At 40.7% G+C, this 17,233-nt stretch overlaps 1 protein-coding gene across 1 annotated transcript in view; it reads right to left on the bottom strand.

The window, feature by feature from the left end:
• LOC117810766 (protein unc-13 homolog C-like) overlaps positions 1–16,574 on the bottom strand; it is a 111,864-nt gene extending 95,290 nt beyond the window's left edge. Inside the window, exons 1-4 of the mRNA XM_034680721.1 lie at positions 15,484–16,574; positions 4,767–4,789; positions 4,110–4,159; positions 2,879–2,957 (exon numbers count right to left, since the gene is read on the bottom strand). Coding sequence (XP_034536612.1) covers positions 2,879–2,957; positions 4,110–4,159; positions 4,767–4,789; positions 15,484–16,483 — 1,152 coding nt within the window. The 5' untranslated portion in view covers positions 16,484–16,574. The remainder of the gene's footprint in view (positions 1–2,878; positions 2,958–4,109; positions 4,160–4,766; positions 4,790–15,483) is intronic.
• Between the last annotated feature and the right edge of the window lie 659 nt (positions 16,575–17,233).

The following is a 17,233-nucleotide window of genomic DNA, read 5'->3' as shown; positions in this document are numbered from 1 at the left end:
GGGATGTAGAACACACAACTATATAGAGTTAAACTGCTTGTGAAAGGGTACAGAGGAACTGCCTGTGTAATCCCACTTGCAAAGAGACATCAGCTCAATAACAATAAAGCAATACATCAAAACAAAAACAAGACTATTAAGTTTCTGTGATGGATGTGTCTGAAGACAGAGCATTCATCTGTTGCTCTTAACTCGTGAACAAGTGCAGACGGAAAGTAAGCTTACCAAAGCCTGTGATCCCAGGAGGTCATGAATAGAGAATGAAATAAATAAAGAGATTGAATTAGAAGAGGAGTAGGAGGGTGAATGCTGAAAGCACAAACAGCAGAGGTATTATATGTATTATCCATACTGAGCGCATAGGTGTCTCAACTGCCATGCAGGACTGCTGGTTTGGGCAGAGAGCTCTAGAAAGATTCGACTATTCATCAAGAGAGATTATACAGCCGTTGCATGGTTCTTTATCCACTCATGCACTGGAAGTTGCTAAACTGCAGTCATGCTTGGCATTTATATACAGTTCTCTGTTGGATGAAGCTTTGATCATATTTTCTGCTGTCTGCTCTGCACATTGGTTTGACACAAACAGAGAAACACAAGACACACGCACACACACTCACGTATGGGTGAAGCCAGCTGTACTGCACAACACCAACCACCAACTCTCCCCCTCACAAACACACAAACACACACACACACACACACACACACGCGCACACACACACACACACACACACACACACACACACACACACACACACACACACACACACACACACACACACACACACACACACACACACACACACACACACACACACACTTAAAAGTAAAAACACATCTGCTCAGACAGTCAAAAACTTACTTGGACATTTAACAGGACACGCCCACAGAAGACACTCTCACAAACACTGATAACACATACACACAACGGATACACACAATTATGTTAAATAGCTGACACATTAATATCATAGAGTTTGGGTGACAAGAGATTGATAGACACTTATCCCAGACTGGAGGGAGTTACATAACAGAGGAATGCAGACATGGACAGCTGACAATATTGGATCAGTCTTTACCACCACCCTCCTGTCTGTTCAGCCCAGCCATGGTAAAGATCCATGGAAGCCATGGAGGATGTAGGAGGGGGACATGACCTCTACATGAACTGTGAGTGTTGATGTAAGTTTATCAACATGCACCGGCACTGCTGAGGTTGCTACGGGCAATACAATCCGACCCTGTGTCCTGATGTTATCTGATCAGCTACAAAGACAGCTTTCAATGCTTCGTGAAGCCATTTTCAACTTTCTTTTTTTTTGTTGTTGTTTGTTTATGTTTTTGCATCCCGCCATGTGTTGGGGGAACCCTGCTGTCCTTTCCAATTAAACGCTGCTGCTGCCCTGAAGCAATCACACAGCACATGGGGGACATTGACAAAGGAGAGGCATGAAAGGGTACCAATTGTTTTGCTGACTACTGACTTCATCCCACGTGTAAAAGGCTTGCTCATTGTCACTTTTACATGATTTAAAAGCCTCATACAATTAAATCAGAAGTCAATGAAGTCTCTCTGATATATTTTTGGGTTGAGTTGTCAAATTTTCAAGTTTAATACAACTTTTTTTTTGACACCTGCCGAGCAACAACAAAAGAAAAAAGAACAAAAGGAAGAAAAAATGGCCAAGCACCGGCAAGGCTGAAATCTGACAACCCACTGAAAAATATCACCCATAGCTGTTATGGGTCTATGTAGGAATGGTAAATATACACCCAAAATCCCAAAAGAAAAATATTACAAATAAAAAACGACAACCCATACTTACCAAGACATTGTTGGTTATTAATTTCATGAGAGATATGGACAAATACAGCATCAACTCATGTTGTTCACTGTGATATAAACATTCATCACCATCTATGTGCATGACATCAAGCTACATGTTATTTTACAAGAAACTTACTCTTTAAAGAGTACAATCTTTAAATACTTAACGGGTTGTTTTATAATTACTTAATGCAAGAATAATAATTAATAATTTTTATATACTTTCTTCATTTTAACTAAAGTACATGAGGATGAGAGACAAACATAGAACAAGACAGACAAAGACTGAGCAGCACATAATGGACAAACAGTTATAAACAGACATGAATACGACTGGCATCACCACAGCCTGTTGTCCTTCTCTGAGACTAACCATGTGGCACAGTGCTAAAGTGGACTGTAGTGAAACAGGCCTCTCTGTGGGATATGTTATGACACATTATGTTGCAATAAAAAAACAAATGGGGGAGCATCACCGTGATGCAACGTCTTAAACGCCCTCTCTAGGCTAATTAATCAAGCCAAGGAGTAATGGCTAAGGCTACATTTAGCTTCCCCGAAAGGCAGTGCTCTACAGCAAATAGCCAGAGTTTAGAGTGGTTGCTTTTATCACCAATCAGCTCCTCACTGGCTTTGTTTTTATCACAATATAAGTTTTATGCAAAATATCTTCTCAAGCTACTTTACTATGGAAGTACACAGCAGGTCCACATATGTGAGGAAATCCTGTACCATAACAAACCTATAATTGAGACCATCAATCTGGGTGGAGTTTTGTTTTAACAAGCGTTATTGTTTTAGAGACTGCCACTAAAAGAATATTAAGGCTATTATCAACCTGAGGATGTTATATAATGATACAAAAAAAATCACGCTGTTACTCTAAAGTGCTATCACATTTTATCAGGTTCCCTGTAAAGTTATTATTGTCTGCAGCAGAGAGTCATCCCCACATGGAGCAGGATTCCACCACTGTGTTATAATGGGGGGTCACTCAGATACATTTGACATAAATCAAACATAACCTTGCTGAGGCAGATGACTCACCAGGTCTCGGACAAGAGGCACTGTCCTCTTGCGGCGTAAATCTGGCATGCTGTCAATACCATAAAGAATACTGCCAGCCCTGGAGAAGCAGACAGATTTAAGGTGTATTAATATCATAATAATGCCATGCTGGGGGAGACATTACTATTGTGAAAGAGGAGGGAGGGGGGCTTGATTTATACAGCCTGGTAACATCATGGATCATGCCTCCTACCTAACCTGTCTCACCCCTCCTTCTTCACTTCGCATGGTGCCGACCACCTGCACTGAGGCTGCATGTAATCCCTCTCATCCTCTGCTGTTCCCGTACACTCCCTCTCTTCCATGCCATCTACATTTTAGCAGGGCATTAGTGCGGTAAAGCCTTTCATTGATACATATTACAGCTATCAGTGAATATATATCACATACTTTGAGTGCAGGACATGAGATTAATTGAGCAGTGAATGCCCACTGCAGCAAAATCTCTAAAAACAGCTGACTCCATGCCTCTGAACTCTTTCAGATGAGTTTTTCTCAGTCTCTATAATACTTCAGTTCCCGTTTTTCTTGCTCTCTCTATCCTCCAACTCCCTTGTGTGAACGCCACAGCCCCCTCACTGCTCTCCCACCAGTCTTGCTCCTTTCCCGTGAGGCTCTCAGTGGCATCACCTCAGCTGTCAATCACAGCCTCTCTAATGACCTCAACATGACATCAAGGCTCCAGTGCTTCCACACAGATAAAGGTCCTCAAGCTTTTCTGTCAGCCCTCTCAGCGACATCAGTGGTATGACCCTAAAGATACACAACGTGACGAGCTGTGCTGGCCCTTGCCTCACCCGCGTGCCCCTTGGCTCTAGCTGCATTTATGCACAATGCATGCCACAGATGGCTGCATATTTGCAGCCTGTGCATAGGCTACAGAGGCCAAATATCATTATTAGCTAATTTTACTATTACAATATCCAATGGCAATAGTCCATCTATCTCTTATATAGACATTCTATCATAACTATACTTAAACATTTCTGAATAAGTAATTCATCTTGAAGAAAAAATTCTTCAATCAGCCACTTTTAAGATCCTAGAATTTGTCACAAACAGAGATTATCATACTTTAATTAGGGCTGCATGCCAAATAATCAGTAACATTTCTGCTTCATGTGCCTCACCATGGGGGTACAACACAGCAGAGCAGCTCTGATTTGTGTAATTGTGAACTGATCAGATCAGAAAGTGAGCCACCACTCACCCTCCAGTCTCCAGCAAGCCGAGCAATTTGGGATCCAAAACACTGCGAGGCTGCAGAGAGAAGAAACACAACATGTGAAACAAGAAAATAAGGTCCATTCACACTACTAAAACAAAGCAAACGGCAGCAAAAATAAAACTGAAGAAATGTAAAGAATTAAGAAATTAACTCTTGAAAAAAATGTATATCTAGAGGTCATTTCAGGATAAGATAAATGATAGGAGAGGAGGAGAAGGGAGGGAAGCACCACAGGCAAAGACCAAATTATTCCACATCAATGTAATTTGTGAGCTCAAGACTCAGTTTGCCGCTTTTGGGGCTTCGGGCCAGATTTGCTTATTGTGTAACGCTCCCTCCTCACTAACCAAAATGTCCAGTTTGAAAAACAAATCATTTTCTTAAAAGAGAGGAATAGAAGGGTAACCAGCACAAAGTGACAGCAAAATTGCTCAGAGGCACATGCTGTATTCTCTTTCATACCACTAGATATCACTCCAATTATCTGCAGAAAAACAAACACACACACACACACTCACAAATACACCCAGGTAAACACCACATCACACAAGATTTGTTGACTGACATGTACACAAACACATGCACGTGCAAAGGAATCACAAACGTCCACACGGTTGATGACAAACAATGACTTTAAACCTGTGTATCCAAAGCACTGCTGTCTGAAAGGAGAAAGTGACAGGGAGGTGGACAGTTAGAAAAGAGCAGCTTACTACAAAACACACACTTGTTAAGGACACTTATCTACTACAACTGCCTGGTGACACAATTCTGTTTTACAAAACGATTCATGCAGGAATGTAGACAGAGTCAACATGTGCCTCAGGGAGAATGGCTACCACATAAAGTTGAACCAATAGAAAAAGCTGTTACACAACAGGAGGCTCTCAGCTGAAGGTTGACATGTGAGCTGAATTCTTTGCGTGTTTATTCTAAATCAATGCAGCACAAGTTGAAAAATTGGGGCTTTGACAGATTATATTACCTGAGTTCACACTCACAGCCATGGAGACATGGCACATTAGGTAAGCATAAGCAGTGGGTATCATATTGCCATTTTAGAGACAAACTGCGAGAGGGCAGGCCCTTTAAATAAGCAAGACTGCAGAGGTGTAATTACTGTGCTATTGATCCATGGGTGATGAATGGCAGCATAATCATGATCTAATGTGCTACAAACAAAAAACAGCTGTTTACAAGAGAAAGATCAAATTGCTGCTGTGATTAAAATGACATGACTTTGTGTTGTTGACACGCAGTTACTGCATCACTAATGCAGTGTAAGGCTTCAGCAAATTCACCTCTCTGCATTTTTCAAAGTATCTGTTCAATTTCGTTCATTACATGAACACTGACACGAAAAAAAATCATCCATTAAATTAACTGAAAACCATTAAAGCTGGGGTTGGTAGTCACAGAAAACTAGCATGAATTTGAAAGTAGCATTTCCTCAGGACTCCGTCTAACCCCTCCCCCCCTCCCCTCAGAGCTTTTTCAAAATGACTCCCCCGCTCAAATACATGAGCGCCGCTGATTCACGACCATATGATCGTAACTGATTCAAAACCGGTCCTCAGCACATGGTTTGTGTTTTGCACTACTTCAACTCATATCTCACTTAGCGTTAAGAAAACCCCAAAACATTATCATAGTGAAAGTTAAAAACACAAACAAACATGAAATGTACGCGCAGGAGGCGGGCAGAACGGCAGGACGGGATTTGATTGGTTTCATAATTTGGCTCCTGATGGCAGGGATTGGTTGGTGTTTTCCCAGGTTCACCTCGGCTGTAGATAGCGGCTTTTTTTCCCGCTCTTTTTTAAGAACACATTATGTATTGATTGCCATCGGGACATGAAGATAATTCTAACCAGTATAACAAAAAGTGTATCTAAATCTGACTACCAACCCCAGCTTTGATGTATCAATATCACTTTCATTGACAACACAGTGCAGAGTATTTGTCGAAAGTTATCCCCCAGAGTGCTGGATGCACCATGAGTGTTCACCATAAGTGCAACTGTTGTCATTATTACACTGATAACAACAGACATGGTGCATAGTGGTGAATTTAGATGCATTGCAGCCTCACTGAAAAAAATGAAGGGTTTGGAAATTATTAATGGTGGTTTTCTTTGTAAAGACCACATTTCCTTTCAGCTAGTTTTAAGACATCTATCATTGGTTAATGTCACAGTAAAAGCTGCATCCACACAGAGCCACAGCACTCATAGAGGAGCTAAGCTGGAAGCAGGTACCATGGACAGCGCTCAGCTCAGCACAACTATATTAGATTGAGTCATCTCCTCCAACAGCAAGTCAGCCGCTGGATGAAGTAAGACCAAAAACACAGGCCACAATGTGACACCAAATTAATATCACAGGTGCTGTATATCTTTGGGACAAACTGTAATTGATTGGGAGGAAATCTTTGTGTGTGTTAGTGTGCGTTACTTTTACTGTACACTGTAGGCTATGTGCTGAGATATGAAGCACCATAGAAAATCCTGCTTTTCATCGCCAGCACACATGGTCACACTGCATATATATCAGAACTTACTGGAGCAGAAAAGCCTGCACATGGCTGACCGTATAACTTGGACTGACCTTTGCCCCAACACACAGGAACATGTGTTGCTATATGTATATGTAGAGGATTTACACAGAGATGTTTTAGACATACTGTCGTGTGTGTTTGTGTATGTACAGTATGTTCTTTTACAGTCAGGTCGGAAGAGCAATCTACACATCACATCAGTTATGACAGACTTCAACCAGATCCCAGATTTTACTATCTTTAAGCCATTATGCAGAAAGAAAAAGTAGGTCATGACCACAGCCAAACGCTGAGTGTGTGAGAGTATGATGATATTTCAGCAGCGCTCAGGAAAAACAGAGAAAATCAAGATAATGAAGAGGCGCACAGCCTGTGACAGCAAGTCAAAATCCCCATTCCTAGTCTGAAGGTTCAAGTGTGAATGCTAGAAAGACCACTGGGGTTAGAACAAATCCTCAAAGTACAGCACGTGATTGTCTGCATTTTTGAAAAAAAGTTAAAAGTATAACTGTGTGGATTCATAGAAGTCTATAAGAATCAAAAACATTTGATGATTTCTCTTCAATGTATGCCCTTATCCGTGTTAATCTTCTTATTCTATAAAGCACTGGAGAGGAGTAGGGCAGCATCCCACTGTTTCATTATCCTTCTACATTACTGTCTGCATATACAGGCTTGAAACTTGCAGTACCAGTGCCATAACAATATTTATAGCTTTACCAAACCTCTACTGCTGTGATAAGTTTTGCTTCTCCTTTTGTAAAATCTATTCTGCAGAGTGGCAGAGAGGAATGGAGTTGATCAGAACTGGAGTCTCTTGACTATTGAAGCAGAGAAAACTTGTGACACAGGGTTAAGGCTGACACGACTACGTTTGTGCAGATTTGACTCGTTGACTTGTAGCTCATTGGATCACAGCGCAAGCAAGGTCTCAGCATAGAGCACAGGCTGCAGACCTAACAGGGAACACATCCTGATGAAAAGAAGTCGCATGCCAACTTCTGGCCACCGCAAGTGTGACCATGTCAACTTTGCCTGTCTGTCATGACATAATGTTCAAGTCACAATACACTCAGATCAAATCTTGCCAGAGCAGAAGAGCCCATGGGTGCCAACTCGCACACAAAGTTTCAAGTCTCAATGGAGACACAAAGGCTTCCCATGACAAACTTTAGTGCAAGAGGTAATAATAGCAATGCTTACAGAAAAATAAATTACCTTCAGGTGCAACAGTCAACACTTTCATCTCTGCCTTGGGACCAGGATAGTAGACAGTTTGTTTACCACCAACATTTACCTTATTTCAACAAAATCTGTGTTGCCTACATCTGATAAAAAAGGAGCCTATCTTTTGGCTGCTGTAACCCCCAGTAGGCAGATCAGGATTGCCTTAAAACTGATTTAGCGGATTGATTATATTGGATAAACATATAGCTGAAACAACTGAACTTTTTAAATGTTAAAATTTTAAACTATCATTACAGAAAGAGCACAGGTGTAATTTATAACATAATTAAGAACTTTCTTTCTACTGATTCACCTGGGAGTAAGGCTGTCATTAGTGTAATCAGTAACACCTGTGCTTGTCTTCTCCTCTTTAAGTAGCAAAGGCTGTTTTCGAAACGGCCTGCTACATACGACCTACGAAGGCAGTAGGTACTGCCTACTACATACTGCGTTTGAATTTAGTCTGTAGTATGACTGTTCTGTTCGATCTTTTATGCAGCATACCGAGCCAGATGTCACTAGATTTTTGGTTTTGGAAAGCAGAAGTTAACAAAGACCAAGCTGATCGCAAAAAAATGGCTTCCTTAGCATTCATTTGTAATTTAAAAAGTTAAGAGGTGGTTTAGATGGAATTTAATGATTTTATACAGCACCTAAAAACGGAGGGCCACCGTCAAAATAGAATAAAGAGAAGAAGCGTAACTTTAGCGCTTTAGTACACGAAGGAGACTGGTCCGATGCATACAGAGAAATTTTCCCGAAACCGCAAGACATCCTGGGAGTTTTGGCATACTGCAGATTTTGCTCTTTTTCACATACTACATACTACATACTGAATTTTGACCAAATCAGTAGGTAATGCTAGTATAGAAGGCGGCTTTGAAAACAGCCTATGTTAGGACTGCAAGACAGTCTCCAGTAACAATTCTCTACAACAGTAACTAAACTCTACATTACTACATTACAACGTCACTCTACAAAGTTTAATTACAGGTACCTTCAAACCACTGTACAGCCCACCCAACCCACATGTCCCATCTTTGGTATTTAACACATGTGGACATGCAAACAAGTTGCTGTTGGTTTGCAAACATTAACGATTAACAGCTAATGCTAGCTTTCAGCTGTAGGTCTGTCCTCACAGTGAAACCACAAACACCACATTCTGGACCAAACCCAGGCATTGAGGCAATTATATACCACTTGCAAATACAGAAGTTAAATTATAATTTTTGTTAATTTATTGCAATATTAAACAAGAAATGATGCTTTGGAAAAAAATGTTACTTATTAAACAGTGATTGAACATTGAGATGGGTATGAGGTGGACCAAATTACCAAAAAGTCCCTTTATATAAATAAAAAGGATGCAATTTAACCTTCTCAATCCTACTGCCTACCTACCGCTTAGACAAGGCATTCATTTTAAAGAGCAAAAAAATGAAGTCAAGTCAACAATTGCGAGTAAGAGATCAAGAAAAAAAGGTGGACTTTGAGATAAGTCAGTTGATTCTTATAAACAAAAACTTTTAAATGCCCTTTGTTTTTTTTCGGCCTAGCTGGATTTTTTTCCTCCAATCCTCCCAAATCTTTTCGGGGTGAAGATTTGCCAACTGGTCTCTCATATTACTCATATTCCCCAATGTGTAGGTCACCGCAGCCTGGCAGTGTCTGCATATTTGCTATTTGTTTGTCTGTGACCTTTTCTCCTTTCTTATTTCTTGACAAGGGGAAACCAAAATGCTTTCAGAAGTCAGATTTAAAAGTTGCAGGAGCATCCACAATTTTAAAATTATCTCTCCATCCTCCCTCGCCATTTGCAGTAAAATACCCCTCTCAACTCTTGGCAAGACAAGGTGAAACACAAGCCTACCTGCTTGGTACTAGATAATATCTACTGATAGTTTCTGAAGTTGAAATGCGTGACTTTACATTTATATTAAACTCCCTCAACAGGTGGAGTACTTGTACAGCCAGCACAAGCGACAGATCAGCGTAAGTCTGTGTAAGGCGTTGCCAAATTGGAAATTATTATAAACTGAAAGTGAGCTTTTCATACGCTTAGCTTCATTTATTCCTGTGTTAGTTGTGGAGTAATTCAACCTGGAAATTACAGTGGAAACTGATCCTTTACTCATTACTCTGTCAACATTTTTATGTTGACTTTAAATCTATAAAAAGGGTTGTGTTCAAGTTTGGTGGCTACTGCTTGAAGAGAGTCATACTATTTTCTATTTTTTATTTAATTAACTTAAGTTGGGGAGCAAGGAATTGAGCAGATGCAGGTGAAACAAATAGCGATAAAAATAAATCAATCTTGTATTTGAGCCAATTGAACGCAAGGTCATAAATAATCTCACAAATTATTCACAGGATAACAGATTTGTGATAAAAGGGGGATGAAGGGGGCGTGCTTTGTTAGAGGTTGCAGGCCTTCAAGCTTTGATGTACTGTAATGTGGAAACTCAGAGTGAGATGTTTACATCATTGGTGCCTGTGATGCTAAATGGTTCACTGCTTGTCTCTCTGATGACTCAAACAATACCACCCAACCAGACCATTTCCTACTACGGAAGAAAACAAATGCCGTTCCCCTCGGCTCACATTTTTTTTCAGCTATGACTAGAGGCTGTGGCAGGCTGATGTCAGAGAGTTTATTTGGTTCATTACAGCACAGAAATAGAGTCCCTATAGGATTTAACCAGAAATAGAGAATTGGGGTAAAATGGGTTATCAACCCTTTTCCAAAAGCAGATTCTCCTGTTGGTTCTTCAGCAGTGAGATTTGGATTGCTCATATGAAGGCGTATCTATGCCTCGAGGATATCTGAGTTATTATAAAGTGAAAGTTTAGAGAAAACACAAAAGCATGTCAGTGAGGAGAACTTGTCATTACAGCAATCACAGCATAGTCCTGAAACTGCTGTAAGCTTCTCATAGCACTGAGCATGAACTGTTTACATCTGACTGATGTAAACAGCAGTATCAAATCAGTTGGTGGCTTAAAGTGGATGGTATCACCTAAAACAACAACGGGCCCCCTGTTCTTAGTATCTACACTTTCATATTCACACTTTCTGGAGAAATGGCGCACTAAGCATAAAGAGGGTCTACCTCCATGTGTCCCCCAGGAGCAAGCAGCAAACTTCACTAGCAGCAGACCTCTATAAATATTCCAAGCAAGGCTGACCTGGTTACAAAATGCCCTTGGGAGAGTGAATTAGCATCTGAATACAGACGCTGCTGTAGCCAGTTGAAGACAGGCCTGGCAGGAGTGGCGGTACTGCTGAGACTCCCTTCACAGCTCCTACACAGACCAGCCAGCACGCTTCAGAGCATGATGAGCATGCATCAGCTGCGAGAGATGAACAAGGGGGGTGTTAGAGTATCTGTGTCAGTACAATATGGCTACATCTTATTAGCAGTGTACCAAATCTTAAATCTACATACCCTGAATCCATTTCTATATGCTCTATAAGAGCCAGTGCAGGGGATTTGTGACTTATAAGGGAGCTTTACTTCAGTCGCAGTTTTCTTTCAATTGAGCACACTGTCCATGTTATCAAATGTCTGAAGTTCATGTTAAAATATCCCAGCTGATCATTTCATATGTAGGATAAGTAGACAAAGTTGCTAAGTTTTGAATTAGTTTCTGGATCTGATACTTTTTCTCTATTATCCCTGCCCCAGGTTTGTATTCATCAGCTGGTCTTGTCTCCCCCTGTCTCTTGCCCTCCTAGCAAGTGAGAATCTGGACTTCTATTTCACTATTTTCAAAACAAGCAATACAAAAGCAACACTATAAGACAAGCTTCTAACATTTTCTTTGGGAGTAAAGAAAAGAGGTCAAAGCAATCAATTGGTAAAGAATATTAACATTGGGAGTCATATGCCCAGAGTCTACTGCAGGCCTCAGCTTACATACAGCTCAACCTTTAGATGATTTAGATGTCAGTTACTCAGTCAATGAGTCAGAATGTCAGATTGACACTTAAGTCATTTCGCCTGTTAACCCTGCAAAAGAAAGGTACAAGAATAGATACTGAAACTCAGTCAATAAACAACAAGTTCTTTCTTGTTCACACATGTCAATATACCTCTAGGTTTGAGGTGATTCACATTTGTGGTGCCATTTCTCAAGTTATCCACTAGAGAGTACTGATTCTTTTACAACTTCAAAATGTCCTGCTGAGCATTTATATAACACACCTAAACAACAATGATTGCTTCCATAATGGGGGTGTTGAAAAAAGCAAAATATAGGCCATTTTTTGTTCAAGAATTTTTAGTACACAATCACATAATGACCTTTAGGATTCTGTTATCCAAAAGAGTTAATCCCATTATACCTTTATTCTCAATGGGAAGACAAAGAGGGACAATCATTTGTTTTGGAATAATGTAATTTTATCCTATATTTACTCCAATGGTGAAATGGTTATAATTTCAATAACTCAGTAAATTTCTATTTTGCCTACCAATACCCCCTGTTTTTAGCTGCAGTGTCTTGGTCTTAAAAAGCTGGTCAAATAAAGCCATAACACACTGAGGGAATTAATAGTCACAGTGCTGTATGTATTCTCTGCAGGCAGGAAAACATGCCCACTGAAAGGTTTGTGCTCACATTTGTCACACAGCCTCTCAGTCATCAGGTGTAGCCTGTATTCCCTGAACTACAGTACCTACCTCACCGCGAGTGCCACATTTGCAGCTACAGTACATATGTAGGTCAAACACTTTTTCATTTTAAGTAAGAGTGGAAAATCCCTGGTCTCTTTTTTCACTCTAGTTGAACTCCATGTTTACTTCAGTGAATTAATCCCAACCATATACCGATGCAGAATTTAAATCACATCCTGTTTTTCTTTTAGCAAATTAAGCCTTCACCCATCAGCTATCCAGTATTTGGATTCAGGGCAACTCCCTTACTGAGGCAAATGTGTGACATCAAAAAGACAAATGAGGGCATTAGCATGGTTTTCTGCTGCATGTATGGAATGAAATCTCTTTCATTTAAAACACAGAAATGCAAACATCAGTGACATACAGAACATCCCCGGCGATAAGTCAATATGAACAGACTTTATAATCACATTAGCTTTGACTGTCTGCTGCTGGATGACAGCCAATTATGGAGTGGAGTCGTGTTTCTTTGGGGAGAATTGATGATAGTTATGAAGGCCAGCCGTAGTGTTACTTTGAAGATGTTTTCAATTTTCATGATAAACTTTTAAAAGACATGTTTCAAAGTCTTAATCACTGAGCCACAATCCACTACAGGAGAATAGAGTGCCATGGGAATACGAATACAAAGTCGAAGCTTAAGTAACACTACTTTCAACCTTCAGACAGAGTCCTCTCTTCAGTTTTAAACATAAAATAAATTATAAATTCATGTGGGATTCACTGAGACGTTTTTTTAAGTGGATCAAAGTCTAAGAGTTCTGTAAACTCAACATTCTTCACATATCAAGTTCAAGGTCTGGGCATATCTCTACCACATTAATAAAAGTTCAGTATGATTCAGACTTCTACAAAGAGCCCAGTCGTCCCACTCAATGTTAAGCATTAGGAGAACCAACCAATGTTTTTGAGGTTTTAGCTCTCTAGTTATACAGTGTAAATACCCAACATGAACTCCCACAATTTTTTATCGTGTGGTCTGATTTTTTTTTTTTACACGGGAAGCCAACTCATACGTCGTGTAGATCACACCTGAGCTGTATATTAAAAATAATGAAATAACTTTTGGCACAATGCAGTTATTCCTTTCAAATCTACCTGGGTGAAAGTGAATGTGATGTTATTTAGGCTATTATTGTCTCACTTAAAGCTCCTGTGAGGAGTTTTTGTCTGGTTATGAAACAGACTGAAATTCACAGTGATGCCTCTTTATGAGCTACAAAACAAAATGAGATCTGCAGCGACAAGACAAACAGTTTCTTTACTGTTATTTTTTTATGCCTGCAACCGCTCTGAGGGGGTAGGTGTAAGATGAGGAAATTAAGAAACAGCCTTTTTAAATTAACAACAAATAGTCACAGTGAGTGAAACATTTCACTGTGACTATTAGGACGAGTTTTTGTTTTCAGAAAACACCCACACGTGCAAAAATAAATCAGCTGTTAGAGGAGCTGATCTGTCTACAGGGGGCGCCAAAATCAACACAATCAGAGAGTTCCTCACAGGAGCTTTAAATAAAATACCTGGTCACACTTTTTTTTTTGTGGTTCTATATTTGAGGAGTGACATATAAAAAATGGACTAGAATACTGGTTCATCCCTGAATTAGGTAGGTACATTAGTAAATTGGTAATAAATTACCTACATTTGGTGCTTTTATCATTTTGACTGGCAATTATTTTGATTACACTGACTCAGTCTTGGCCTTAACTGACACATTATCCATCAAATAAAATGGGACATTTTACATTTTCAAATTAAAGGTGACATGTCATGCAAAATGGACTTTTTAATGGTTCTCTACCTGAAATATGTGTCCCTGGCATGTCTACAGACCCCCCGAGAATGAAAAAAATCCATTCTGCCCCTGTTTTGATTTCTACACCTTTCTGTAAATGTGTGTGAAACGAGCCGTTTCAGACTTCCGTGTTTTTGTTACGTAACAACAATATCCAGTCTGTCACGGAGTCAGAGCTCGGAGCTTGTTCAGTCCATAGACTGTATAAAATAATACTGAATCCCCCCTCCGTTTTTCATTACCTGCACACATGTGTGGTAACAAGGAGCTTAGGAGGGAGGCATGCTAGTTGTAGGCTGTCTTATTAAACTCAAAGGTTGGTTTTACTCCCCACGTCTGCAGATTTGAAGATCTAGTGGATGATTTTTATTTACCATGGATAAGTGCTAGTGCTAGTTAGCATAGCCACATAGCTACATGTCCATAGCTGTGTACCAAGACACATGTCTACATACTGATAAATAAAACAACAAGAAACACTGAATCTATGACCAATCGTTCAGAAAGGTCCTGCTACAGGTGCCTCTCCGTCAGGATCAGATTCTGGATCAGATTCAGGGGGATGAAGTAACGTGATCTCTGAGCAGCCGTGTATATTCAGCCAACATGTAAACATTAGATGAACGTGCTGGACAGCCGAGGCACATCCACTTCCCGAGGAGGCGTGGTCAGAGGGAAAACAGAGTGTTCTGAGGAGGACTGAAGAAGAGGGCATTTCAGGCATGCCAAAATCTGATTTCAAAGTGTTTTTTTGAGCATAAACTTTAAAGACATGTTTTGGGGACCTCTTAGACCAATATATATTGATGAAAAAAGGGTGATATGTCACCTTTAAAACAACTTGAAGTTATCATCATTTTTTAGCTGAAAAAACCTCATTTTCACTCAGTGAACTGCACCAAGATTTTAAAATTCTACTGGGGTCAAGAGGGTTAAGTCCTTGCTTAATATGATGGCAACTTACTCTGACAGTGACTGTTATTTCTACATGTTTACATGAGACACAGTACTTCCTGACACATGCTGTAGAACTTTGTAGAACAGTTTAAAATCACAATACTGTGACAGAAAGTAATAAATAAAGAGTCATACCCCCGGCCAGGATCTGCTGTTCCAGTTCAGCCATCTGTTTCCTGTAGGCCCTCAGTGCTGCCTCCTTGAATGTGGGTCTAACACGTTTCTTGGGTGGAGCCTCTGGGGGCTTCTCCTCTGCAACATTTTTGTTTTCATCCTCTTGCTGTTGTTTCTCTTTTTCCAGAACCTCAGTAGCCTCCTCAACTATCTCTGCAACTTCCTCAAGCTCCTCATCAGCCTCCTCCATCTCCTCTGTCATATCATTGTCCTCAGTCTCATCAGGTTCCTCCACATCTACATACTCAACCATTGCGTCAAATTCGGCAGTGTCTTCAGTAAGTTGGTTTTCATATTCCTCACTGTATTCCCCATCATACTGCTCATCCAAACTGCAATCATACTCAAGAACACAAGCCTCTTTAGGGGCCTCATAGTCTTCCGTGGCTTCAAAATCTTGTGAGGCTTCAAAATCCTGAGAGGCGTCATTGTCTTGTGTGGCCTCAATGTCATCGGACACATCATAGTCCTGAGAAGTCTCACACTCCTGTGCAGCCTCATCTGCCTCTTCTGTCTCCTCTGTCTCACTGGTATTGGTTCGGCTCTCCAAGTTAGCTAGTACCTGCTCCATCACCTCAACATAGTGGGTTTCATTATCCACAGGTTGTTCGACAGATTCTGGCACTGCAGCTTTTTTCTCTTCTTCTGCATTGGAGAAGACAGGCTCTGTGCTGACATCTGTGTCCACTGCAGGGCCGGAGCTATTTACCCCAGAGGTTGACATGGTGCGGAAACGTCCCATAAATGAGGAAGAGGGGTTGGTGGGCTCTTCTGGAGGAGCAGGGGCACCCGGTGTGCCAGTCTTCCAAACAACCTCGAGAGCTGACTTAGCTCTCTGAAGTGTAGAGCCAAAACCAAAACCAAAGGACTTCTCACTGAGATCTATGCTGAGCCTACTGCTCCAAGACTTGGGAACCTCCTCCACTTTCTCTGTTCTAATCTCACTCTGGCTTCGATACATGGTTGAAGACTTATTTTGGGTTTGGTGAAAGCTATGATTGACATCCAGTTCAGGGAACTTTTCCTTAGGAAGTGTGTGGGAGTTTCCCTTAGGGGTTTCCTTGGTGGCTACTTTAGGTGCTACTTTAGGGGCTTCTGTAGGGGTAACTTTGGGGGTCTCTTTTTGTGCCCCCACAGGACTCTCCTTAGTGGGTACCTTCTGGACTTCTTTTGGTGGAGTCTTAGAAACTTCTTTATTGGGTACTTTACCAGTCTCCATAGGTGCTACTTTCGGCACCTCATTTGGGACCTCTTTAGAGGCCGGTTTGGAAGTTTCTTTGGTAACCTCCTTTGCTGTTACTTTCAGACCTTCATTAGATAAAACTTGTGGTGGTTCTTTAGCTATGACTTTTGGGGATTCTTTAGGGGACTCTTTAGGTGACTCTTTAGGGGTTGAGATGGGACTCTCAATTGGGGTTATTTTAGGGCTCTCTTTAGGTGACTCTTTTGGACTTTCTTTAGGAGTCACTGCTGGGCTACCTTTTGGTGTCACCTTGGGGGTGACTTTGGTAGCCTCAGCAGCATTTACCTTCGATGTCACTTTCGCCTCAGCAGTATTTACCTTCGATGTCACTTTTGTTACTTCTTTAGCAGTGGGCTTTGGAGCAACTTTAGGTGCAACTTTAGAGCTGTCTTTAGGGAGAGCTTGAGCAGATTCTTTAACTGCTGTCTGAATTTCTTTAGGTAACTCTTTAGAAGCAGCTTTAGATGC

This window comes from Notolabrus celidotus, chromosome 3 (genome assembly GCF_009762535.1).
Source record: "Notolabrus celidotus isolate fNotCel1 chromosome 3, fNotCel1.pri, whole genome shotgun sequence".
Taxonomy (NCBI): Eukaryota; Metazoa; Chordata; class Actinopteri; order Labriformes; family Labridae; genus Notolabrus; species Notolabrus celidotus.
The sequence above is the reverse complement of the archived record's forward strand: the minus strand, read 5'-3'. Positions and strand labels throughout refer to the sequence as shown.